Source organism: Macadamia integrifolia, chromosome 9, assembly GCF_013358625.1.
Source record: "Macadamia integrifolia cultivar HAES 741 chromosome 9, SCU_Mint_v3, whole genome shotgun sequence".
Classification (NCBI taxonomy): domain Eukaryota; kingdom Viridiplantae; phylum Streptophyta; class Magnoliopsida; order Proteales; family Proteaceae; genus Macadamia; species Macadamia integrifolia.
Window position 1 is genome coordinate 9,844,032 of NC_056565.1, and position 25,264 is coordinate 9,869,295.

Genomic DNA, 25,264 nt, shown 5'->3' on the forward strand with positions numbered 1-25,264 from the left:
TTAATTAAAAAATTAGATGTAAACTTTTCTATATTTTTTGGTAAAATTCCAATTTTAATTTCTATCATTGCCTTAGTACAATGGTTTTGTACCTAAAAAAGTTGTGTAGTTTTTTTTTTCAAATTAAAATGGTTTGTGTAGTTGTAACCTAGAAAAGTTACAAAACTATTGTACCTTATTTTTAGTCACAAAATACTTCCAATGTGAAAGAGATGATTGGTCGGAGAGAAATCACTATGTAATTTCATATGTTTGTCTTTCAAATAAAATAAAAAATATGGAGTTCCTCTAAGGCCACAGTGAACAGGTTGAAACATGTTTCCTCAGGGCTATAATGAATGGGTGGCCCATTAGGCCAGAGTGGGTTTAGGTTGCATCCACGTAGGATCTCATTCCTCAATCCACGAGATGTTGAAGGAAAACTTCTTCCAAATAAAAAGCGTTGTTCCATCCACACTTTTTATTTTTTGGTGGTAAATTCACCTCACTTTTAATGACATATTCTAAAAGTGGGGTTAGAAAAGTAATTCCAAACTCATGAACCCACCAATTCGTTTCAATTTGGGATTCGGCTCCTTTTCAGTTATCAAATCACCCAAGTAGTGCCCAAGGAGCCATCCAATGGCTTGGATCAAAGGACTTGGAGACATGTACCTCAACACATTTGTATGCTTCCCCAAGGCTACCCAATCATCGGATGGATCCCTGGGTGGCCCAATAATTGGAGAGGATCTTTTTCCTTCAATTCATCACCTATCAACTTTTTAAGTCTACGACTCCACTTAAATTACATACCTTTTTTTCTTTTTTTCAATTAACTGATAAACCATGTACCTATTGAAGGAGAAACCTCGAGAGAATTCTGTACAACAACCAATCCTTTCTCACCAATCATTTTTTGTTTTTTTTAACCTATGTAAGAAAAAAAAAATTCATTAATGAAAATCATTTTTTATCAAAACATAAAAATGGTTTGGTAACTACTTGACAAAAATGGTTTTTTGTAAGAAGTAGTTTAGTATCTCTATAAGCAAAATGGTTTTTTGAAGAAATGGATGAAAAGATTCCCTTCACCCATTTTCCTTATAACTCTCTTTCTCCACTTTGAATTGAAGAAGAGAGGGCAAGGGGCAAGGGGCAAAGGGCAAGGGACAAGGAGCAAGGATTTCTAACTACAAAAGAAAATGACTATTGTACCCCTCCATATTGATACTATAAGCATGTACTCATTAAAGTTCAACGCAGAATAATTGAAAATCAATTTTGGTCAAAACACATAAGTGACTTATGATCTCTTTTTTATTTCTGTATTTTATCAATTCTTTTTAAATAGAAACAAGCTCCATAAATAATAACCAATGCAGCCAAAACTATTTTTATTAACAAAAATAAAAAGGAAAAATGATACCAAAAAGGGCACGATGTCTTATTTTCATTTTTTAGGGTTTTTCTCTCCCACTTTTACTTGTTTTAGGGGTTTGATGATGCTTAATTAGCAGATCTCTTTTGATTGTATAATGTTGTGTTTTTCTTTTCTTAATAAATTTGATTTACTGATAAAAGAAAAAAAAAAAAAAATAAGAACTTGGTTCGAGCTTTCCTACCGAACCAAGAGGATTCAGCTCCCTTTTCTCCACAATTTAAACTTTAAACTACGTACATTCCAATATGCAATCGAGGGAAACTTTTCTGAAGTAGCCAAATTAAACTAGCCCATGTTCAACCTAGCTAGATTCACTATTTTTCACATATACCATTGAGGCTACAAGAGTTATCTAACTCAAGCTACAAACCCATGAACCGAAAATATGATCCAACTCTAATAAAAACAAAAGGGGAATCCATAATCATGCAACCAATCCCACCCCTCGGCCAACTACTCACTTCACCTCCAACCCGCCCCTACTACCTACTCCTTCCTAACCACCATACTATCAACCATCCACCGCCCTCACTTGGTACCCCGACACTGGCGCAACCCATCACGTGACTCCTGACATCCATTCTCTATCCTCTTATGATGGCTACAATGGCAATGATCAACTGCAAGTTGGTAACGGTACGGGCCTCACCATATCTAGTATTGGTTTTTCTTCCTTACCCTCTCTCTCTTCTTCTCGTTCCTTTAATTTATGTGATGTACTGCATGTTCCTTCCATTACTAAACCCTTGCTTTCTGTTCAGCACTTTGCTCGTGACAATAATGTCTTTTTTGAGTTTCACCCCTCTCACTTCTTTGTGAAGGATCAGTTAACCAAGAGGATTCTTCTTTCAGGACCGAGTAGTGACGGCCTTTACACTCTCTCTTCTCTGCCTTCTTCCCCTGTTTCTCACGTTGCTACACGCACTTCTCTCCATGGTTGGCATCGAAGACTTGGTCACCCTAATTCTGACCTTCTCAGATTCATGATTGGTGCTAATGACTTGCCATGTCTCTCCACCAAGCTTCCCTATGTGTGTCCCGCTTGCCAATTGGGCAAATCCAGTAGATTATCTTTAAAGCAAACATTCTCTCATAGTTTATTTCCTTTAGATCTAGTTCATAGTGATGTATGGGGACCATCTTCCATTTTATCTGTTGATGGTCACCGGTATTTTGTTATTTTTATTGATGATAACACTAGATTCATTTGGTTTTATCCTCTTAACTTAAAATCTGAAGTTTTCTCGGTTTTTCAACAATTTCAAGCGATGGTTGAAAGGTAATTTTCTAGAAAAATAAAGGCTATTCAAACTGATTGGGGTGGAGAATACCGCTCTCTCCCCCAATTTTTTCGATCCCTTGGCATTGCCCATCGCTTGTCTGGCCCTCACATGCATGAGCAATAAGGTTTTGTTGAACGCCGACATAGACACATTGTTGAGATCGGCCTTACCATGCTTGCTCAAGCCTCCATTCCTCAACGCTTTTGGCATTTTGCCTTTGAATTTGCAGTATATCTCATTAATAGAATGCCAACTCGGGTTTCAAATAATGTTTTTCCCTTTCAATTGGTACATCACAGGACACCTGACTACTCTTTTCTTCGTGTTTTCAGTTGTCTATGCTTCCCTTATCTCTGTCCTTATAATCACCATAAAATAGATTTTTGCTTTGTTCCATGTATTTTTATTGGTTACTCTCCTTCTCATGTAGGGTATAGGTGTCTCGATCTCTCCACAAATAGGACATACATCACTCGTCACGTTCGTTTTGACAAGAGTGTATTTCCCTTTGCTTCTCCGCCTCCTATGATTCCCTCTCCCTTGGTCCCACCATCTTCTCCCTAGGATTCTGCCCCCAATAAGGTTCCATTTCGTGGTAATCCCTTACCAACACCGCCCCCCCTCCTTTCTATTGCCTCTATCACCTTTCACCCCCCATCTCCCCAAACCCCTCCATCTCACACTTCCTACTCATCGCCCTCCCCTACCTCCACAACCTGCACTCGACCACTAAGGGAACTCTATAATGCCCCAACACCAAATCCTTCCCTACCACCCTCTACCTCCACCGTCCCCAATCCTAACTCGTCCCCACCTTCCCTACCACCTGCTCCCCCCAGCACGCCTTCAGCCTATGCACCTGCGCTCTCACAAACAACCCCTACCCCACATGCTTTGACCACCATCGCTCCTGCCATACCTGAACCAACTTGTTTCTCTGAAGCAAATAAGCACCCTCAATGGTGCCTTGCCATGGCCAAGGAGTTTAATGCACTCATAAAAAATGGCACCTGGTCCCTTATCCCACGCCTACCCCACATGAACCTTGTCAGATCCAAGTGGGTATACCGCATTATGCGCAAAGCAGATGGGTCCTTGGAATGGTATAAGGCTCTGTTAGTCGCAAAAGGGTTTCACCAATAGCACGGGATTGATTAGACTGATACATTTAGCCTAGTGGTTAAGGCTATCACTGTTCGTTCCATACTTGCTATAGCTGTCTCTCAAGGCTGGTCGCTCTGCCAACTTGATGTCCATAACGCATTCCTACATGGTCGCCTCACAAAAGAGGTGTTTATGACTCAGCCCCAGGGTTTTGCAGACCCCAATCGGCCCAATCATGTGTGTCGCCTACATAGGTCCTTGTATGGTATCAAACAGGCCCCTTAAGCGTGGTTTCATAGGCTCTCCACGTACCTCCTTCATTTGAGTTTTGTTGCATCATGGAATGATCCATCTTTATTCATTTATAAGTCTAATGGCCATCTCCTGTATCTTTTGGTTTATGTTGATAACATACTTGTCACAGACAATTCATCAGCACAGGTCACTGCTCTAATTATCAAACTTGCGGCTGAATTTTCTATCAAAGATCTTGGCCCCTTGGGTTTCTTTTTAGGCATTGAGGCAGTACCACAACCCAATGGTATTCTTCTTTGTCAATCTAGGTATATCCATGACCTACTGGCACCCTCAAGCATGACTGATTGTAAACCGGTTCGCACTCCTATGGCTGTGACAGAACCGACATCGCCTTCAGGGGGTGCTCCCTTTGATGATCCAACTTTCTATCGCTCCATTATGGGCGCCTTACAGTATGTGACCCTTACCCATCCAGATGTGGCTTTCGCTGTGAATAGGGCGTGCCAACATATGCATACCCCAACTATGGATCATTGGAGTCATGTCAAATGCATTCTCTGATATCTCAAGCAAAGTTGCTCCCACGGTCTCTTGGTTGAGTGCTCCTCCAAGGCCACTCTCTAGGCCTTCTCAGATGCCGATTGGGCTTGTAGCAGTTCTGATCGTTGGTCCACTAGTGCTTACGCCATCTATCTTAGGCCAAACCTGATCTCCTGGTCCTCTCGTAACAGAAAACTAAGGCTCGTTCCTTAACTGAAGTTGAGTACAAAGCATTAGCAGATGCCTCTGCCTAACTCATATGGTTGGAATCTCTATTTCAGGAATTGAGCTTTCCTATTCAAGGCCCCCCAATCCTATGGTGTGATCATATAGGTGCCATATATTTATCGGCCAATCCGGTGCTCCATGCTCGCACAAAAAACGTAGAGATTGATTTCCACTTTGTTCGTGAGCGTGTGGCCAATCGTCAGTTGACTGTGCAATTTATCTCCACAACTGATCAGCTCGTTGATGCTCTCACTAAACGTCTTGCCACAGCCCGATTCCAATTCCTGAGGGACAAGTTGAAGGTTCGGTCTCCTCCGCCTACAACTTGAGGGGGTGTATTGCCCAGTATTGATCAACAGTCCAGCTCATAGATAATTGGGTGATAAGATTTTCACATCAACATCACAATCTCACATGTGATATCAAGCTCCACAAGATCTCAGATTTCTTATTATCCTATCTTCTGTAGTTGAAACTTAGAAATTTTGTATTGTTACTCTTGGAAGAATCAGATTGTAATCCGATCTTCCATAGGTAACTAAATCAATCTATTATCTCATGTACTCATGTATGTATACTATTACCTAGTAAATGAAACACAAGAAATATTCTCACATTCAATAGGGACTGTTTTACCACCGCCGGTGTCGCTTGGAGTTGGTGGGCTAACAATATTTCTTGTGGGTGGGCAAGGACAGGTTGTTGCAGGCGGTGTGGTTGGGGCATTGGTGGTGCCAGGTCCGGTGGTGCTGATGGCGGCGTCATTTTCTAATGCAATGTTTGAGAGGCTACCGTTGGAGGAGGGGAGGCATCGCCAGTGCAGGTTCAACTTACTGCATACCAGTCTTCAAGCGTCACAGGTGGTGGTGGAGTTGGACAATCGGGTGAGGGTGCAGGTGGTGGCGGTAGTAGCATCGGCGGCGCCGGTGTTCCATTCTATAATTTGGGAAGTACCATAGTGAATTATCAGTTCGTTGGAGATTTTTTTGTTGAAGTTTTTAAAATGGTCTTGAGATTTAGGACATTTAAGTTCATGATGTAATAAGGGTAAAAAAATCATTTTCATTTAAAAAAATTAACACCTCACTCACAGTGTTAGGTTTGATGGGTTTATTTATAATAAAGAAACGTGAGGGGTATATGTAATAAGGGCAAACATGAGGGGAGGTGGATGTAAATTTCCTTTAAGATTATTATCGTCAGGATATGAAGCATAATTAATCTTATTATTGCTAACCACTCCATCATTAACTACAAGCTCCAGCTCCAAATCCCAGCTTTTCTCTCACTATGTCATAAACCACCTCAAATGTTTGCTGTTGAGTATTTCCAAGGATCGCCAACTGGGTAGCATCTCTGTTTCCAGCAAAAGCCAAGCAGAATGGAGTTGAGTTTCCTCCAAAAACAATCCCAGACTGATCAACATTCCACTCAGCACCTCCCCCAAAATGCAATACTATGGTTGGCAACTCTACCTTACTGTATCCAGACAAGTTATAGCAAGTGTCAAATAGTGAATCTGGTGACGCCGCAGCCGAATACTTGGACATTGCTTGACGAAATGCTGATCGGAGACCTAAATAGGGTGTTGGTGCCAAACGAGTGATGACAGTTCCAGAGTCTATAATGGTTCCTGAAGTTTTAAAAACTGTTTCTGAGATAGATAATTTCTTCCCTCTAACACTTATACCCGTCATATTTAGGTAATAGTAAGAGGAGTTGTTGGAATCTATTAGTAATGGAGTGTATTGAGCATTAGAAGAGGAATTCCCCACTTGGCTTCCGAATGCAAGAAAACCAGTGGAGTTGGTTGTGGATGGCAGACAATAAGAGAAAAGCCCTCCATATTTTTGAGTAGTCTGTGATACCATAGAGATCTGACCACGGCCAAATCCTAATAATCCATCAGTAGAACTGTTAAGTTTGTCTCGAATTCTTGACCCGTTTTGAAGATTGACCCGATTCGACATATTTTGGTGGTGATCCGAATGGAAAATTTTCTGAGATCTGTGATGGAAGCATTGGCCCAAGCCCGGAGCCCATCACTGGTCTCGTATGGGGGTGCGGGGGCATAGGTATGGTTCGACCGGATCGACCGCGACCCAATGGGTTGACCCACGATTTTGGAGTATATATAATGTACTGTTGCTTGTTGAGAAAGTCATTGTATTCCAGGGTTTTCACGCAACTCGAGTTTCAGGGCGAGTTTTTCCTCGCCGCTGCTAGGGTGTAATTTCTCTTCAGCATAGTGAATCAGCTTCTTCTTCGCCCGAGGACGTAGCACACCACCCTGGTGTGTGAACATCGTTAAATTTTTGTCGTGCGGATCTATTATCTCTTTATTATTCGTGTTTCTTGGTGTTTGATCTAACAAGAACCAAATGTGCCTTGGCTGTTCTCACCACACCCGAATTCGAAATTGGGGAAGACATCAGAGGAAGATAGTGTTAGTGTATCGGTTGCAAAGTAGCGTTGAGAGGAGGATCCATCACCATAGTAGACATGGTAGATACAATTGGTGATGCAGGATGACTGTGCATAGCCAGCTGAATTCAGTTGCGAGCATGCGTTGGAGCTACATGGGGTGTTGGAATAGGTGGAGGATGCAGAAGAATTGAAGTAAGGATCTTGTTGTGTGTAGCATTGGTTGGCGCCGCATGGTTGGCATTGGATCCAAGTGAGACTACTACCTGTATCGAATTCTACTGTGAAATTTTGCCCTGGTTTTCCAAGTCCAATCTTGACAAGGAAGTTGGTTGTTCCTAGGAAACCACCATCGTTGGCCGGAAGTTTAACTATAGAATCTGCTACCGGTGAGTACTGTTGGTTGGAGATTTTGGAATGGATGGAGTTAACACGGGTTTGATCATCGATGAGAATCTGGTGAAGACTTGGAATTTTTGATTTCCTTCCCTTCAATGGTGAGCAAGGCCCATACTTGTGAGCTAGCTGCAGTAGCCTGCTTAAGTTTTTGGTACCTGGAAGCATACAAGTAAGCAGTTACTCAACTTATTACCATATTGATTGATGATGACTTAGATAACCTGTCTGAAAAATTGTGACAGTATTAGAACTATGAATTAGGGATTGTCAAAGGCTAAATCAGGTGTGTCCAGTACCTGCAATTTCTTTCCCTAACTTTATTAAGGAAGAGTTGCTAGTTGATATGAATACCGGATCGTAGTTTAAATTTTTTGACTGAGTTTTAAAGTTTTGTTGATGGCAATGCTGAAGAAGGTTTCTAAGTATGTTTTTTTATATTTTAATAAAAGTTCGAAATCTTTAACAGAAAAAATAAGGGATTGTCAAAGGTTAAGTTGATCTCCTAATCCAAGATACTTGATTAAGTAACTAGTCTTTGGTGGGCTGGATTTAGAACCTTATATGTTTTATCTGAGCTTGAGAACCAACACTGACAAATAGAAGGCTTATGAAAAAAAATAATTGGATCACTTGAGTCCAAATCTAGGATGCCCACTTGACAAAAAATGAAATAAAAAGCCAGTTCTCTTCCATTATGGAGTAGAGAAGATCATTTTCCCACTACTAATCGACCATCTGATTACACTCCTATGTCATCATTTAGCTTGACCTTTATTGTATAAGGTCAGAAATGTGTACTTCTCAACGATACCTCCATCACTTTGTGCTCAAGAGGAAATTGTTGATATACTGATAAGAGATGCATAGATTCTCAAGAAGAGAGGAGCTTTGTTGGTTCCCTTTGAATTATTCTAAAACCCACGAGGGAATAGAAAATTGGATCTAAATTGGATTTCATCTGATTCTCGCCATCTATCCTCCTGAGGAGATCTACCGGTGAGCTAATAGCCTATCGTGCATTCCTCTGATCACTCACATAATGTGATTAGCCTACTGTATATCATAAACTTCACCCCACTAAGTGTACAAGTTGGAAATGTACACTTTCTCATATAAATCCAAAAGGTCAGTTGCCTTAGATGTGGAGTTTTCCTATTCGCATGGGTAGTGAAAAACTTGGCCCTGAAAGATGAGACAACTAGCAAAGAATCCACCATCTAGTATTGAGACACTAGATCCAAAAAGATGAGACAACTAACAAAGAATCCACCATCCATGTTTGTAGCCTGCTTAAGTTTTTGGTACCTGGGAGCATACAAGTAAACAGTTACTCAACTTATTACCATATTGATAGATGACGACTTAGATAACCTGTCTGAAAAATTGAGACAGTATTAGAACTATGAATTGGGGATTGTCAAAGGCTAAATCAGGTGTGTCCAGTACTGTAATTTCCTTCGGAGGAGTTGCTAGTTGATATGAATACTAGATCGTAGTTTAAATTTTTTGACTGCATTTTAGAGTTTTGGTGATGGCAATGCTAAAGGTGAGGCTTCTATCTTGCATTGTATGCCTTTTTTGTTTCCTTATATTTTAATAAAATTTCGAAATCTTTAACAGAAAAAAGAAGGGATTATCAAAGGTTAAGTTGATCTCCTAATCCAAGATACTTGATTAAGTAACTAGTCTTTGGTGGGCTGGATTTAGAGCCTTATTTGTCTTATCTTAGCTTGAGAACCAACACTGACAAATAGAAGGCTCATGAAAAAAATTAATTGGATCAGTTGTGTCCAAATCTACGATGCCCACTGGATAAAAAATGAGATAAAAGCCATGGAGTAGAGAATATCACTCTCCTACCAGTAATCTGACCATATGATTAGACACCTACGCCATCATTTAGCTTCACAGTTATTGTATAAGGTCAGAAATGTGCACTTCTCTACGATACCTCCATCACTCTTTGTGCTTGAGAGAGAATTGTCTATATACTGATAAGAGATGCATAGATTCCCAACAAGAGAGGATCTTTGGTGGTCCCTTTGGACTGTTCTAAAACCCACGAGGGAACAGAAAATTAGATCTACATTCGATCTCAAGTGATTCGTCCCATCTATCATTCAAAGGAGATCTAACAATGAGCTAATAGCTTATCGTGCATTACTCTGGCCACTCACATAATGTGATTAGGCTATTGTGTCATCATAAAACTTCGCCCCACTTATTGTACAAGTTAAAAACGTACACTTTCGCATACAAATCCAAAAGGTCAGTTGCCTTAGATGCAGAGATTCCCTATTCGCATGGGTGTTGAAAAACTTGGTAGACGAGACAACTAACAAAGAATCCACCATTTAGTATTATTGAGAAACTAGATCAAAAAAGATGAGACAAATAACAAAGAATCCACCATCCATCTTTCTAATACCAATAGCAGAGAGAGAGAGAGAGAGAGAGAGATGCACACATCGCCATGCCTTGCAGTTTTGATACCACCTTAATTGTTAATTGATATGTCTGCTTGTCTGTTTATTTTAAAGATGGAATAATTTTTTAAATTAAAAAATGACAATCTCGATCTAGAGTTTGAGCAAAAAATTTATAAAGCGTAAGAACACTTTTTAATTGGTAAATAAATTGCAACTGTTTGGCTAGATTATTTACAAAAAGACCTTTCATATGCAAAGGGTTTTGCTTTGCAGCCTAGGATTCCCTAGCTTAAGTAACAATGAGAATATGAAACAAAAAGCTAATTCTTATTAGATTTCATAAAATAAAAATCTCCTCTGAATCTATTTGGTTATAGGGGAAATTGAAGGGAATAAAAGGTAAAAAATTTATACTCAAAAAGGATATAATCATTACTTAACATGATTGTAAAAACTGCCTAAATTCCTTTCCAAATTTAGTAATGATATTTTTAAAATATTATTTTTGTTTCACTTTTCAAATCCAAGAGATTTAGTTGCAAAGTAAAGTAAAATTTAATTACAAATAAGGAATGATTTATATATATATATATATATATTTGTATCAAATAGAAAATGATGTAAGGTTAGAAACATAAGCACATGAGATTATAGTTACAAAACTCCCTCTCCCCCAACTTTTTCTTTTCTTTCTCCTCTCCCTTTTGGGTGGGTGTTTGTGTCCATGCGCTTTATAATATATTTGTCATTCACCCCCTACAACCCCACCCCCCACCAAAAAGGAAAAAAAAAAAAAGATTCCACTGTAGTGAACTAAATTTGACTCTTTTCATTCTCCATCATAGTGACCTTTGAAAGGGAGCAAATTTAGCAATGAAACTGCTGCTAGCATTTAAAGAAATGGAATAATTCACAATCCCTTGGTTCACAAATACCCTCCAGCTATTTAATATTTTTTCAGAAAACCATTCAAGATTCCATTTCTTTAACTGCAACCAGGGCAGCAGCTAAACTTTATTCCTTTGAAACCAACAAGAAAAGAAAATATTCCAATTAAAATACTTCTATATTTTTTGTTAAAGTGAAATTTCAAAAGGGCAAAAAAAAAAAAAAAAAAAAAAAACCCTATATTAAGACCTTCAAATGGTGTGTATTTTCAGACGCCACATTTTTTTCCCCTTAAGACACAAAATAGTAGAGTGATTGAAAAGAGCTGAGAACAGAAAAAACCAGCCCAATAAAGAGTGGTGAAATTCCACCGATACAAACAGAGGCAAAAAGTAAAGAGAAATCACCTCGGCCTGGAGTAGAACAAACTGAGGCTGGATTCAAGGAGTTGAGTGAAACGATATGATGGATCTGGATTTGATGAAGTCTATAGGCCTCTACCTTCTCTGAACAGCTAAAGAGAAACAAAGGAAGAACAATTGAAAGAAGAAGGACGAGGAAGGAAGGGTAGTTAATGGCCATGACTGATGCCTGATGGGTGTTGGATTCTCCAACCAGTTATTCACTTTCCCTCGACCCTATGGCTACTGCCTACTGGAAACCCAACCTTCAACTTCTATATATAGAGCGCCAAGGATCTTAGCAGGTCTACGAAGATTCGGTTGGTTGTTCTTTGCTGTTGTAAAACACGGAAGGAAGCCAAAAGGCAAGCCTAAGGGTCGGGGTGTCAATCGATTGGTCGGGCTTAATCAGGTTTTTCACCTTTTTAAGACCTTGTATTGTGATGGGTCAGATTAAATAATCAGATATTTAATTGTGCCTTAAACGGACTAATGAGACATTTAACTTTAATCAAGTTAAAAATAACCTTTAAACACTGCCCTCAATTTATCACCATTCGAGTCGGCTGGTTGTGGGTTCGAGTCTTGGTATGCCCACTATCACCCATTGGTCCTGCAAAAGCACTGCTTGCCGTACGAGGGCTTGTCTTGGGGGCTATGATCACTACAATGGAACACCATTTTTTCTTTACCGAGAAAAAAAAAGAAAAAGACCTTTAAACACGTTGGGCTGAATGAAACGACTCTAAATGGGTTTTTTACATGTTAGGCTATTATTGATTGGTCCTGGTTTGTCGCCCATTAGATTGTACCATTGCACTGAGACCTACCAATTATAAATAAGTCGGGTTTGAGTGGGGCACATTTATTAAAGAAGCCGGCCAGTTTCAGACTTGATTGATCAGACTTGCCGATGCAAGTTTAGAATTGACACCCTACTAAGGGGACCCCAAACAAATGGGCAAAATAAGCTAAGCGAAAGATGATACATCAAAAGACATGGAAGGGGAAAACAAGTGAGCAAGAGATGGTACATAAAAAACATGGGATGGGAAGAAACAACTATAAAAAGATGATACATGAAGAAACTAGGGCGTGGTGAGATATAAGAAGATGGTCCCAACATGTGGCCAGATGCCTATTTTAAAAAGCATCTGGGCTAGCAAAATGAATGGGGAAGATTCTATTTCTAATTTCGAAAATAAATGGCTTTCATGATAGTGCACGACAAAAAGGTCCGCTTATTTTATTTTATATTTAATTCTTTTCCCACTAAGCATGATTAATCATAGAACTGAAAGCAAACTTTCCAATATAGTCACACATTGATTTACCATTGATTTTTTTTTTTTAAGATCCACCTTTAGAGGGAATGATAGTTCTTTGATAAAGCTAATACTTATTAAGGAATCATTTCCAAATAGATCAAGGAAAATTACAAAGAAAAGAAGAGATGGTCCATAAATTTTTAAATTAGAGTTCTAACATTGACAAGAATTGAAGATATAAAGATTTCTCTTGAGAAACTCGTAGGTAGGGAGAGATAAGTTCAGAGTATGTCAAATAATAAAATAATGTCTAAAAATATTTTAACTAAACCAAATATTCTTACGTGAAAGAATTTTCGTTGGTTTCAAAAAGTAGAAGAGTGAGTAAACCGAACCTAAACACCAAGTATCATCTCAAATAATAGATGAGAACTTGATCATTATATTAGAATCAATATTATACCTTATACGATCACTATATTTAGAAATAAATACACCATTAAGATATCAACTGTCAAGCCAAAGATATATACCACATCCACTACTTAAACAAATACATCACTGATTGGGTGTCCAAGATTCCACTGTTCTTAATCTTACCCACCTCGTGTAATGCATGCTATCGTCCTCGACAATGGAAAACAAGAAATTTGGTCCCCACACAATATAGTGAATAATATATTATTTGGGTGCTTTCACATAGTGGTCCTACACATGAATACAAAAGTGATTATGGCCGACTTAAAGGAATCACACTCTCAAGACCTTGTAGGGACCTAGAATATGTCGCCTATCTCATTGGTCAATTATTTTTAGCTTAGAACAAGTAGAAAAATTTTCTTCATGTGTAATTGAAAGTGTTATACTTAGTTTCGAATTCTTGACCTGTTTTAAAGATTGATCTGATTTGACAAAATTTGGTGATGATTGAAAGGGATTTTTTTGAGATCTGTGATGGTAGTAAAGGGGTTGAGCCAATAGGCCCTAACCCGAAGTCCAGCATTAATCTCGTATGGGGGTACAAGGTACGAGGTATGGCACTACCTGAGGGATTGACCTGACTTGGAGGAGTATATATATATGCACTATCGCCTTGTTTGCTGAAATCCTCGAAAAAGAAAATTTTCCCCAGTCCCCTCATGATATTGAGCTGAGTCAATCACGACCATGAAAACCAAGCAATTCCATCCTCACAGTTAAGATCCACAAATTACATTTATTAGACGAGCAATCTTGATCCACACACATGGAATCTAATCCTATTATAGATTTCTGTTGGATTCTATGTGTGTGGATTAGGATTCTACGAGAATGGTTCTTGTACGAAAACCTGATCTGCATACTTCATGAGACTAGATTGAAGAACTTCAAAGCTCCCACATAGAATATGTTCCAACGAAAATACCCCCCTCCCAGAAAAATTAAGAAACAATTATCTGTGGTGGAAACGAAGCCCAAGGCAATGTCTTGGCGCTGCTCCTAAGTTTCAAGTCTATTGAGATTATTCCTTTCAGGAGATGAAGCATAATTACTCTTCTTATTGCTAACCACTAAATCATTAACTACAAGCTCCAGCGCCAAGTCCCAGTTTTTCGCCTACCACGTCATAAACCACCTCAAATGTTAGCTGTTGAGTATTTCCAAGGACCCCCAAATGGGTAGCATCTCTGTTTGCAGCAAAAGCCAAGCAAAATCTTGTTGAGTTTTCTCCAAAGAGAATCCCAGATTGATCAACATTCAAGTCAGTACCTCCCCCAAAATGCAATACTATGCTTGGTAACTCTACCTTACTATATCCAGATAAGTTATAGCATGTGTCCAATACTGAATACTGTGGTGCCGGCACAGTCGGATACTTGGACATTGCTTTACGAAATGCTGACCGAAGAGCTGAATAGGCTATTGGTGCCAGCCGAGTGATGACAGTTCCAGAGTCTATAATAGTTCCTGAAGTTTTAAAAACTCTTTCTGAGATAGATAATTTCTTCCCTCCAACACTTATACCCGTCATATTTAGGTAATAGTACGAGGAGTTGTTGGAATCTGTTAGTAATGGAGTGTATTGAGCATTAGAAGAGGAACTCCCCACTTGGCTACCAAATGCAAGAAAACCAGTGGAGCTGGTTGTGGAAGGAAGACAATAAGAGAAAAGCTTTCCATACATTTGAGCAGTCTGTGATACCATGGAGACTTGATTGCGGCCGAGGCCTAGTAATCCGTCTGTAGAACCAAATGTGCCTTGGTTGTTATTACCACACCCGAATTTGAAATTGGGGAAGACAACAGAGGAAGATAGTGTGAGTGTATCAGTTGCAAAGTAGCCTTGAGTGTAGGATTTGTCAGCATAGGTGATATTGTATAGGCAATTGGTGGTGCAGGATGATTGTGCATAGCCAGCTGAATTCAGTTGCGAGCATGCGTTGGAGCTACATGGGGTGTTGGAATAGGTGGAGGATGCAGAAGAATTGAAGTAAGGATCTTGTTGTGTGTAGCATTGGTTGGCGCCGCATGGTTGGCATTGGATCCAAGTGAGACTACTACCTGTATCGAATTCTACTGTGAAATTTTGCTCCGGTTTTCCAAGTCCAATCTTGACAAGGAAGTTAGCTGTCCCTAGGAAACCACCATCGTTGGCGGGAAGTTTAACTGTAGAATCTACTACCGGTGAGTGCTGTTGGTTGGAGATTTTGGAATGGATGGAGTTAACTCGGGTTTGATCATCGATGAGAATCTGGTGAAGACTTGGAATTTTTGATTTCCTTCCCTTCAATGGTGAGCAAGGCCCATACTTGTGAGCTAGCTGCAGTAGCCTGCTTAAGTTTTTGGTACCTGGAAGCATACAAGTAAACAGTTACTCAACTTATTACCATATTGATAGATGATGACTTAGATAACCTGTCTGAAAAATTGTGACAGTATTAGAACTATGAATTAGGGATTGTCAAAGGCTAAATCGGGTGTGCCCAGTACCTGCAATTTCTTTCCCTAACTTTATTAAGGAAGAGTTGCTAGTTGATATGAATACCGGATCGTAGTTTAAATTTTTTGACTGCGTTTTAGAGTTTTGCTGATAGCAATGCTGAAGGTGAGGTTTCTAAGTATGCCTTTTTTGTTTCTTTATATTTCAATAAAATTTCGAAATCTTTAACAGAAAAAAGAAGGGATTGTCAAAGGTTAAGTTGATCTCCTAATCCAAGATACTTGATTAAGTAACTAGTCTTTGGTGGGCTGGATTTAGAACCTTATATGTTTTATCTGAGCTTGAGAACCAACACTGACAAATAGAAGGCTTATGAAAAAAAATAATTGGATCACTTGAGTCCAAATCTAGGATGCCCACTTGACAAAAAATGAAATAAAAAGCCAGTTCTCTTCCATTATGGAGACGAGAAGATCATTCTCCCACTACTAATCGACCATCTGATTACACTCCTACGTCATCATTTAGCTTGACCTTTATTGTATAAGGTCAGAAATGTGTACTTCTCCACGATACCTCCATCACTTTGTGCTCGAGAGGAAATTGTTTATATACTGATAAGAGATGCATAGATTCTCAAGAAAAGAGGAGCTTTGGTGGTCCCCTTTGAATTATTCTAAAACCCACGAGGGAATAGAAAATTGGATCTAAATTGGATTTCATCTGATTCTCGCCATCTATCCTCCTGAGGAGATCTACCGGTGAGCTAATAGCCTATCGTGCATTCCTCTGATCACCCACATAATGTGATTAGCCTACTGTATCATCATAAACTTCACCCCACTAAGTGTACAAGTTGGAAATGTACACTTTCTCATATAAATCCAAAAGGTCAGTTGCTTAGATGTGAAGTTTTCCTATTCGCATGGGTAGTGAAAAACTTGGTCCAGAAAGATGAGACAACTAGCAAAGAATCCACCATCTAATATTGAGAAACTAGATCCAAATAGATGAGACAACTAACAAAGAATCCACCATCCATCTTTGTAATATCAATAGCCAAGAGAGAGAGAGAGAGAGAGAGAGAGAGAGAGAAGGGGGGGGGGGGGGACACATCACCATGCCTTGCAGTTTTGATACCTTCTCAATTGTTAACCTATATGTTTGCTTGTCCGTTTATTTGTAAAGATGGAATAATTTTTCAAATTAAGAAATGACAATCTCGATCTAGAATTTGAGCAAAGAATTTGTAAATCGTAAGAATACTTTTTAATTGGTAAATAAATTGCAACTGTTTGGCTAGATTATTTACAAACAGACCTTTCAGATGCAAAGGGTTTTGCTTTGTAGCCTAGAATTTCCTAGCAATCAGTAACAATGAGAATGTGAAACAAAAAGCTAATTCTTATTAGATTTCATAAAATAAAAATCTCCTTTGAATCTATCTGATTATAGGGGAAATTGAAGAGAATATAGATAAAATTTGTATACTTAAAAAGGATATAATCATTACTCAACATGATTGTATAAACTACTTAAATTCATTTCAAAATTTAGTATTGATATTCTTAGAATATATTTTTATTCCACTTTTTAAATCCAAGAGATTTAGTTGCAAAGTAAAATATAATTTAAAAACCAAATAAGAAATGATTCAAAGTTAGTAACATAATAATGATTACAAAAGCCTTTCCCCCCTCCCTTCTCTCCCAAAACATGGATTTAGTTGCAAAGTAAAGTAAAAATTAATTACCAAATCAGGAATTTTTTTTTTTTTTTATAACCAATAGGAAATGACATAAAGTTAGTAACATAAGCAGGTGAGAGATAATTACAAAAACCTCCCCCCCCCCTCCCCCCGCCAACCTTTTCTTTTCTTTTCTTTTCTTTCTCCTCTCCCTTGTGGGTGGGTATTTGTAGTCCAAGCACTTCATAATATATTTGTCATTCAACACCCACCACCACCCCCCCCCAAAAAAAAAAAAAGAAGATTCCACGATAGTGGACTAAATTTGACTCCTTCCATTCTCCATCATAACGACCTTTGAGAATGAGTAAATTTAGTGTTGCAACTGCTGCTTGCAGTTAAAGAAATAGAATAATTCACAATCCCTTGGTTCATAAATACCTGACTGTGATTTAATATTTTTCAAAATACCATTCAAGACTCTATTTCTTTAACTACAACCCGGACAACAGATAAATTTTGTTCCTTTGAAACCAATAAAAAAAGAAAATATTCCAATTAAAATACTTCTATATTTCTTGTTAAGGTACAATTTCCAAAGAAAAAAAGAACCAATCTATCCTACTGCGAGGTAAATGCTTTGGGCTACTAATTCAGAAGCCTTTCTTTTGTTTTTTTGGGGGGGACTTCTAATGGTGTGTATTTTCAGACGCCACATTTTTTTTTCCCCTTTTCCTAATGGTATATTAAGTCACAAAATGTTAGTGATTGAAAAGAGCTGAGAACAGCAAAACCAGCCCCATAGAGTGGTGAATTTCCACCAATACAGACACAGACATAAAGTTAAGAGAAATCACCTTGGGCAGGAGTACAACAAACTGAGGCTGGATTCAAGGAGCTGAGTGAAACGACATGATGGGTCTGGATTTGATGAAGTCTATAGGCCTCTACCTTCTCTGAATAACTAAAGATAAACAAAGGAAGAACAATTGAAAGAAGAAGGAAAAGGAAGGAAGGGTAGTTAATGGCCATGACTGATGCCTGATGGGTGTTGGATTCTCCAACCAGTTATTCACTTTTCCTCGACCCTATGGGAAACCCAACCTTCGACTTCTATATATATAGCGCCAAGGGCCTTAGCAAGTCTACTAAGATTCCGTTGGTTGTTGTTTGTTGTTGTAAAACACGGAAGGAAGCCCAAAGGCAAGTCTAAGGGTCGGGGTGTCAATCGATTGGTCAGGCTTTTTCACTTTTAAGACCTCAGTATTGTGATGGGTCTAATTAAGTAATCAGATATTTAATGGGACTTACCGTTTATAACTAAGTTGGGTTTGAATAGGGCACATTTATTAAACAAGCCGGCCAGTTTCAGGCTTGAACGGTCAAACTTGCCGATGCAAGTTTGGAATTGACACACTACTAAGGGGACCCCAAACAAAAGACCAAAACAGTAAACCGAAAGATGATACATCAAAAGACATGGAGGGGGAAAACAAGTGGGCAAAAGATGGTGCATAAAAAACATGGGGTGGGAAGAAACAACTATAAAATGATGATGCATCAAGAAACTAAGATGGGGTGAGATATAAAAAGATGGTCTCAACATGTGGTCAGATGCCTCTTTTAAAAAGCATCTAGGCTAGCCAAATGAATGGGGAAGATTCTATTTCTAATTTCGAAAGTAAATGGCTTTCATGATAGTGCACTACAAGAAGGTCCTTTTTTTTTTTTTTCCACTAAACATGATTAATCATAGAACTGAAAGCAAGCTTTCCAATACAGTCACACATTGACTTACCATTGATTTTTTTTAAGATCCACCGTAAGAGGAAATGATAGTTCTTTGATAAAGCTAATACTTATTAAGGAATCCTTTCTAAATAGATCAAGAAAAGAAAAGATGGTCAATATTTTTCTGAGAGTTCTAACATTGACAAGAATTGAAGATATAAAGATTTCTCTCAAGAAACTCTTAAGAAACTCTAATGTAGGGAGAGATAAGTTCTTTTTTTTTTTCGTAACGAGGAAGAGATAAGTTTAGAGTATGTCAAACAATAAAACTATGTCTAAAAATATTTTAACTAAATCAAACATTCTTATGCCAAAGAATTTTTGTTGGTTTTGAAGAGTAGATGAGAGAGAAAACTGAACCTAAACACCACGTATCATCTCAAATAATAGATGAGAACTTGGTCATTATATTATAATTAATATTATATCTTATACGATCACTATATTTAGAAATGAACACACCATTAGGAAATCAACTGTCAAGTGAAAGATATATACCACATCCACTACTTGAACAAATACATCACTAATAGGGTCTCCAAGATTCCATTATTGTTCTTAATCTTTCCCTGCTCGTGTAATGGTATCGTCCTCGACAATGGAAAATAATAGATTTTGTTAAGTTTGTCTTGAATTCTTGACCCGTTTTGAAGATTGACCCGATCCGATATATTTTGGTGGCGACCCGAATGGGAATTTTTCTGAGATCTATGATGGAAGCAGAGGGCTTGGGCCGATAGGCCCAAGCCCGGAGCCCATCACTGATCTCGTATGGGGGTGCGGGGGCGTATGGTTCGACCGGATCGACCGTGACCCGATGGGTCGAACCGCTATTTGGAGTATATATATATAATGTACTGTTGCTTGTTGAGAGTCATTGTATTCTAGGGTTTTCACGAAGCTAGGGTTTCAGGGCGAGTTCTTCCTCGCCGTTGCTAGATTGTAATCCTTATACTACATAGTGAATCTCTGTGTCGTACGGATCTATTGTCTCTCTTTATTCGTGTTTCTTGGTGTTTGATCTAACAGATTTGGTCCCCAAGCAATATAGTGAATAATATATCATTTTGTGTGCTTTCATACAGTGGTACTGCACAACGCACATGAATAGAAAAGTAATTTTGGCCGACTTAAAAGGAGTCACACTCTCAAGACCTTGTAGGACCTAGAATATGTTGCCTCTCTCATTGGTCAACTATTATTAGATTAGAACAGATAGAAATTTTTTCATGTGTAACCGAAAGTGTTATACTTGTTTTAAAGATTGATCTGATTCCATAAAATTTGGTTGTAATTGAATGAGATTTTTTCTGAGGTTTGTGATGGTGGCAAAGGGGTTGGGCCGATAGGCCCTAGCCCAAAGTCTAGCATTAATCTTATATTGGGGTATGGGGTATGGGGTATGGTACGACGCGAGAGATTGACCTGACTAGGAGGATTATATATATGTACTATTGTTGAGCAAGTAATGTAAGATTCAGGGTTTTTTATTTTAGAGGTTTTGGGTGAGTTTCTCACTACGATTTTAGGTGTTCCTGAGAGACCTCCGTTGTAATATTTTCTTACAACATAGTGAATCATCTTCTTTTTTACTTAAGAACATAGCACACGAAAAGAGATATTAGATTCTCTATCACACGGACCTACTCAAATCCATACATACCGACTACATTAAACAAACTAAAGTGCCACTGAATCTTTAAAGGTGGAATTGGGTTGAAACATGATTGGAACCTGGTCAGAATATAGTCAGAATATGCAATACCGGAACTTATGAGAATTAGGAATTAGGAACTTATGACCATGGGGAGAAAAAAAAGTTCTAACAAAAGTGGTCAAACAGGAGGGAGTGGAAGCCTTTGTCATAAGAAAGTGAATCCCAGCTGGTCGAATATGCTGTTTCCTTATTGCTTTCTAATGCATGCTGGACCAAGAAAATGAATTGAAGCTTTTGGCAACGCATTTTTCGGCCTATTATTATAATTATGATTCCAACGCATATTGAGAAATTGACCAATTGAGTACAACTTGGTCCAGCTTTTTTCTACCGAACCAACCGGATGTAGACTGGTCTATTTCTAACTGAATGCTCTTCTTAGCCGTAAGCTCTTGTTTTTGGCAGTTTAATCAAAAACCCAATATACAATGAAGGGAAGGAAGCTTTGGCGAAAAGCCAAATCGCATTCCATCCAGACCATGGATTTAGTTCTCGGTATTAGTATTGGTATTAGTATTGGTATCAGTATTGGTCTCTCCGACTATCGATATCAATATCGAGAGGATCGATTATCAATCACTTTTGCCCTTCGTTTTTCTGAAAATTTTTGTTTTTTAATATTTTACCCCTAAAACGATACAGGTAATTGATCAAAGATCGAGGATCGATCTCAAATGAAACCAATACGATACCAAAAGTCAAAACCATAATCCACCACACGAAAATTATTCCCCCATAAAAAGGTAGGGGGTTTGTAGGAATTCCAAAGAGTAGTTTTGCACTAATAGGAGGGAAGTTTGAAAAACCATCCAATATGGGTGGATATTTATTGAGAAAAGAGAGTATGGGGCCTATAAGTGTGATGTGAGATAGCATACCCAAGAACATGCAAATTAGCATCATGGGCCTTCTTTTCTTTTTCCTTAATAAAATCAAGGGCCGAAGAAATTTGTTTTCCTAACGTTCCCCACGCCCACACATCACCTTATTTACATAGACAGTGACAACTTTTTCACATTGCCCTTATATAAGGGAAATACATGTGGGCTTGGAAGTGCTTAGATGGATAGACTTCTTTCTCCATAAGCTAAAGGAGAAATGAACACTTTTATGGTCCCTATACCAGCTGGCATTGGGCCAATTATTTTGCCACCCTCAATCACTTTGTATCCAGGCGTAGGCACCGCACGACTAAGAAATGTTTCTTACCATGTAAGCATGGCTTTAGGTATTAATTTGGTATCGACTGGAATGGCTGATAAGTAATATTGATACCAATCTGATAAATATCAGTAACACTCACGGTTTTCAATCTCGGAAATACCCTTCGTCCAAAGGGTATGAGTATTAACCCACAATGATATCAATACCAACCTGATACAGGTCATGGTGTGTAATCACAAAATTACCCTTGGTCCAAAATCGTCCGATTCACCAACACAAACCAATAATTGTCATGTTATTGATTAGCTATGTCTCCCATGAGCGCAACAAGCGTGTTGAGATAAACTTACATTTTATCATGAAAAGATTATGCATCACGAGTTAACAATTACTTCCATCTCCACCACTCATCAAATTGTCAACATTTTAGAATTGTCTACATCATGTCCATGGGAGTATCTCCACATAGTTCCATGGTTTTTAAAGGTCTGACCCAATGGATCTTCAACTTGAGGGGTGTCTAGAACCTTATCAGCCTAGGAGATTGGATTAGATTGCATTTGAGATTGACTTAGATTACATTTCCTAATTATGTGTCCTATTCTATCTTGTATTATATCTTTCTTTCTTTTTTTTTTTTTCTCAAGACAGAGAGTTGAAAGAATCCCTCCACATTCTCAGAGTAAGGTTGCATAACTCTCACCCGCAGACTTCGCACATACAGAAATCTCGTACATCGATTACACCCTTCTGTTTTTAGAGAGAGAAAGAGATGGGATAAGGGTGTATCTTCCTATTGTTGACCATAGATTGTTCAATTCTAGAAATAGAAATATTATCTTTGGGAAAATGTTGTATACACTAGCATGATGTAATAGAATTTCGGGAATTTTCAACAATTCCTCTTTACAAATCTCAACCATTTTGCCCAACAGGTCTTCTAAATACCTACATGAGTTAGAAGAGGATGCTTTTAACAAGGTTATAACTGACTTCAACTCAAATTCTTTCCCCTGTTTCAGTTGGAATACCACAGGGCAGGGGAAGAAAAATGGATTTTAGGAAGGGAGCTAGGAAGGTCGTTGGTAGAGGAGGAAACCAGTGGAAGGGGGTAGTTGCAGAAGATGAAATTTGGGCAAGGGTTGCGAGCAGGGGTGTGCTGCGTTGCAGAGGCTGATTCTCATTAACTACAAGCCCCAGCGCCAAATCCCAGCTTTGCTCCTTCCACATCATAAACCACCTCAAATGTCAGCTGTTGCGTATTTCCAAGGATCCCCAAATCTGTATCAGCACTATTTCCAGCAAAAGCCAAGCAATATACAGTTGAGCTTGCTTGAAATAAAGTCCCAGACTGATCAACATTCAAGTCAGTATCTCCCTCAAAATTCAATCCTATGGTTGGTAAGTCTACCGTACTGTATCCAGAAAAGTCATAGCATGTGTCGAATATAGAATTCGGTGACGGCGCCATGGGATACTTTGACATACCTTGACGAAATGCTGACCGTAAGGCTGAATAGGCTGTTGGTGCCAAACGAGTGATGACAGTTCCAGAGTCTATAATGGTTCCTGAAGTTGTAAATACTGATTCTGAGATATTTAGCATCTGTCCTCCAACACTTATACCCGTCATATTTAGGTAATAAGACAGTGGGTCGTTCTGATTTGTTAGCAGTGGAGTGTATTGAAGAGTAGAAGAGGAACCTGCTTCACAACCGAAAGCAAGAAAACCAGTGGAGCTGCTTGTGGGTGGAAGACAATAGGAGAAAAGCTTTCCATACCTTTGAACAGTCTGTGATACCAAAGAGATCTGATCACGGCTAAGACCTAGTAATCCATCTGTAGAACCAAATAGGCCTTGGTTGTTATGACCACACCCAAATTGGAAGTCCGGAAAGACATCACTGGAAGACAGTGTTAATGTGTCTGTTGCAAAGTCCCCTTGAGAGAAGGAACTGTCACCATAAAAAATCTGGTATTGGCATGTGGTGGTGGTGTTACAGGACAGTGTGTCGCCTAGGATTAGTTGCAGTTGGGTACACACAGAAGAGTTACATGGGATGTTAGAATAGGTGGAGGATGCAGAAGGGTTGAAGTAGGGATCTTGTTGCGAATAGCATTGGCTGGCGTTGCATGGTAGGCATTGGATCCAAGTGAGATCACTACCTGTATCGAAGGCTACTGTGAACTTTTTCTCTGGTGTTCCAATTCCAATATTGACAACGAAGTTTCCAGTCCCTAGGTAAGCACCGGAGTTGGCCGGAAGTGTTATTGTAGAATCTGCTACCGGTGATTGTTTGTTGGAGATTTTGGAATGGATGGACTTGACTCGATTTTCGTCGTCGATGAGAATCTGGCGAGCAATTGAAAATTTTGATTTCCCTTTCTTGAGTGGTGAGCATGGCCCATATTTGTGAGCTACTGGCAGAAGCTTGCATATGTTTTTAGAACCTGAAAGCAAAGAAGTAGCCCTTGTAAATTAAATAATGTTTAAGGGTAAAAAAAGGAACAAAACTTGGTTGCTGCCAAAGTTGTAATCAAAGAAATGGAATCTTGAAGGATATTTGTAAACAAGGGAAGATGAATTATTCTATTTCTTTGGTTGGTTGCAACCTAGGTAATAGTCAATTTTTTCTTGAAAGAAGATCCCTACTTGGTCACATGCCTCTATGCCTAGATACATGGGTGATAAAAAGACCACTCTACCCTTTGATAGAATGCCTATGCACATCTCTGACTGGTCCTCACAGTTGTGCAATGGCTACACGACTATCTAATCCACATGACAAAGACTTATAGGATCGAAAACACAAAGTTAAGAGAAATCACCTTGTGCACTAGTGGAACAAACTGCGGCTGGCTGCAAGGAGCTGAGTGAAACGACATGAAATGTATGGAGTTGATGATTTGCAAACATTTCTCCGAATCTATAGGCCTCCACCTTCTCTGAACAACTAAAGAGAAACAAAGGAAGAACAGTTGAGAGAAGAAGGAAGAGGAAGTAGGCAGAGTAGTTTATTATGGCCATGATTATTGGTTCTCCAAAGTCCAACCAATTATTTCTCTTTCCCTCGACCCTATGGATTACTGGACACCCAACCTTCAAGGTCTCTCTCTATATATATATATATATATATCTAAAGAGGGGAAGGATCTTAGCTAAGACTACAAAGACTTCCCATTGTTCTTAGTCTTCCTCAACTGGTGTAGTGCATATTATCTACCACTATACAAATGAAAAACAAGAGATTTGGTCCCCACGCGTTGTTTAGGTGCTGGCACTGCACATGGAAGGCACAAATGACTTTGTCTGACCTAGAGGAGTCACCCTCTTGAGCCC

General features: G+C 38.9%; 3 protein-coding genes across 3 annotated transcripts; all 3 read right to left on the reverse strand.

Moving 5' to 3' along the window:
• Window positions 1-6,083: 6,083 nt before the first annotated feature.
• LOC122089495 (aspartyl protease family protein At5g10770-like) lies at window positions 6,084-7,824 on the reverse strand. The gene is made up of 2 exons (XM_042659252.1): window positions 7,209-7,824; window positions 6,084-6,763 (listed from the first exon to the last, which is right to left on the reverse strand). Exons 1-2 carry the CDS (start codon window positions 7,822-7,824, stop codon window positions 6,084-6,086), a joined length of 1,296 nt encoding a protein of 431 aa, XP_042515186.1.
• A 6,286-nt stretch (window positions 7,825-14,110) lies between these two features.
• On the reverse strand, window positions 14,111-15,484 carry LOC122089496 (aspartyl protease family protein At5g10770-like). Its single transcript, XM_042659253.1, has one exon. It carries the CDS (start codon window positions 15,482-15,484, stop codon window positions 14,204-14,206), a length of 1,281 nt encoding a protein of 426 aa, XP_042515187.1. The 3' UTR covers window positions 14,111-14,203.
• Window positions 15,485-22,742: 7,258 nt separating this feature from the next.
• On the reverse strand, window positions 22,743-25,046 carry LOC122088346 (aspartyl protease family protein At5g10770-like). The gene is made up of 2 exons (XM_042657582.1): window positions 24,754-25,046; window positions 22,743-24,375 (listed from the first exon to the last, which is right to left on the reverse strand). The coding sequence occupies exons 1-2, from the start codon at window positions 24,950-24,952 to the stop codon at window positions 23,108-23,110; spliced, it is 1,467 nt and encodes a 488-aa protein (XP_042513516.1). The 5' UTR covers window positions 24,953-25,046; the 3' UTR covers window positions 22,743-23,107.
• Window positions 25,047-25,264: the final 218 nt, after the last annotated feature.

What these genes read in the sequence shown, in the direction of transcription:
- LOC122089495 (XM_042659252.1), bottom strand. Translation starts at nt 7,824, where the DNA reads ATGCTTCCAGGTACCAAAAACTTAAGCAGGCTACTGCAGCTAGCTCAC. An exon ending in CCAAGGCACATTTGGTTCTT is followed by an intron (nt 6,764 to 7,208) that starts GTTAGATCAAAC and finishes CAAGAATTCGAG; the next exon opens with ACAAACTTAACAGTTCTACT.
- LOC122089496 (XM_042659253.1), bottom strand. Translation starts at nt 15,484, where the DNA reads ATGCTTCCAGGTACCAAAAACTTAAGCAGGCTACTGCAGCTAGCTCAC.
- LOC122088346 (XM_042657582.1), bottom strand. Translation starts at nt 24,952, where the DNA reads ATGGCCATAATAAACTACTCTGCCTACTTCCTCTTCCTTCTTCTCTCA. An exon ending in TTGTTCCACTAGTGCACAAG is followed by an intron (nt 24,376 to 24,753) that starts GTGATTTCTCTT and finishes CTTTGCTTTCAG; the next exon opens with GTTCTAAAAACATATGCAAG.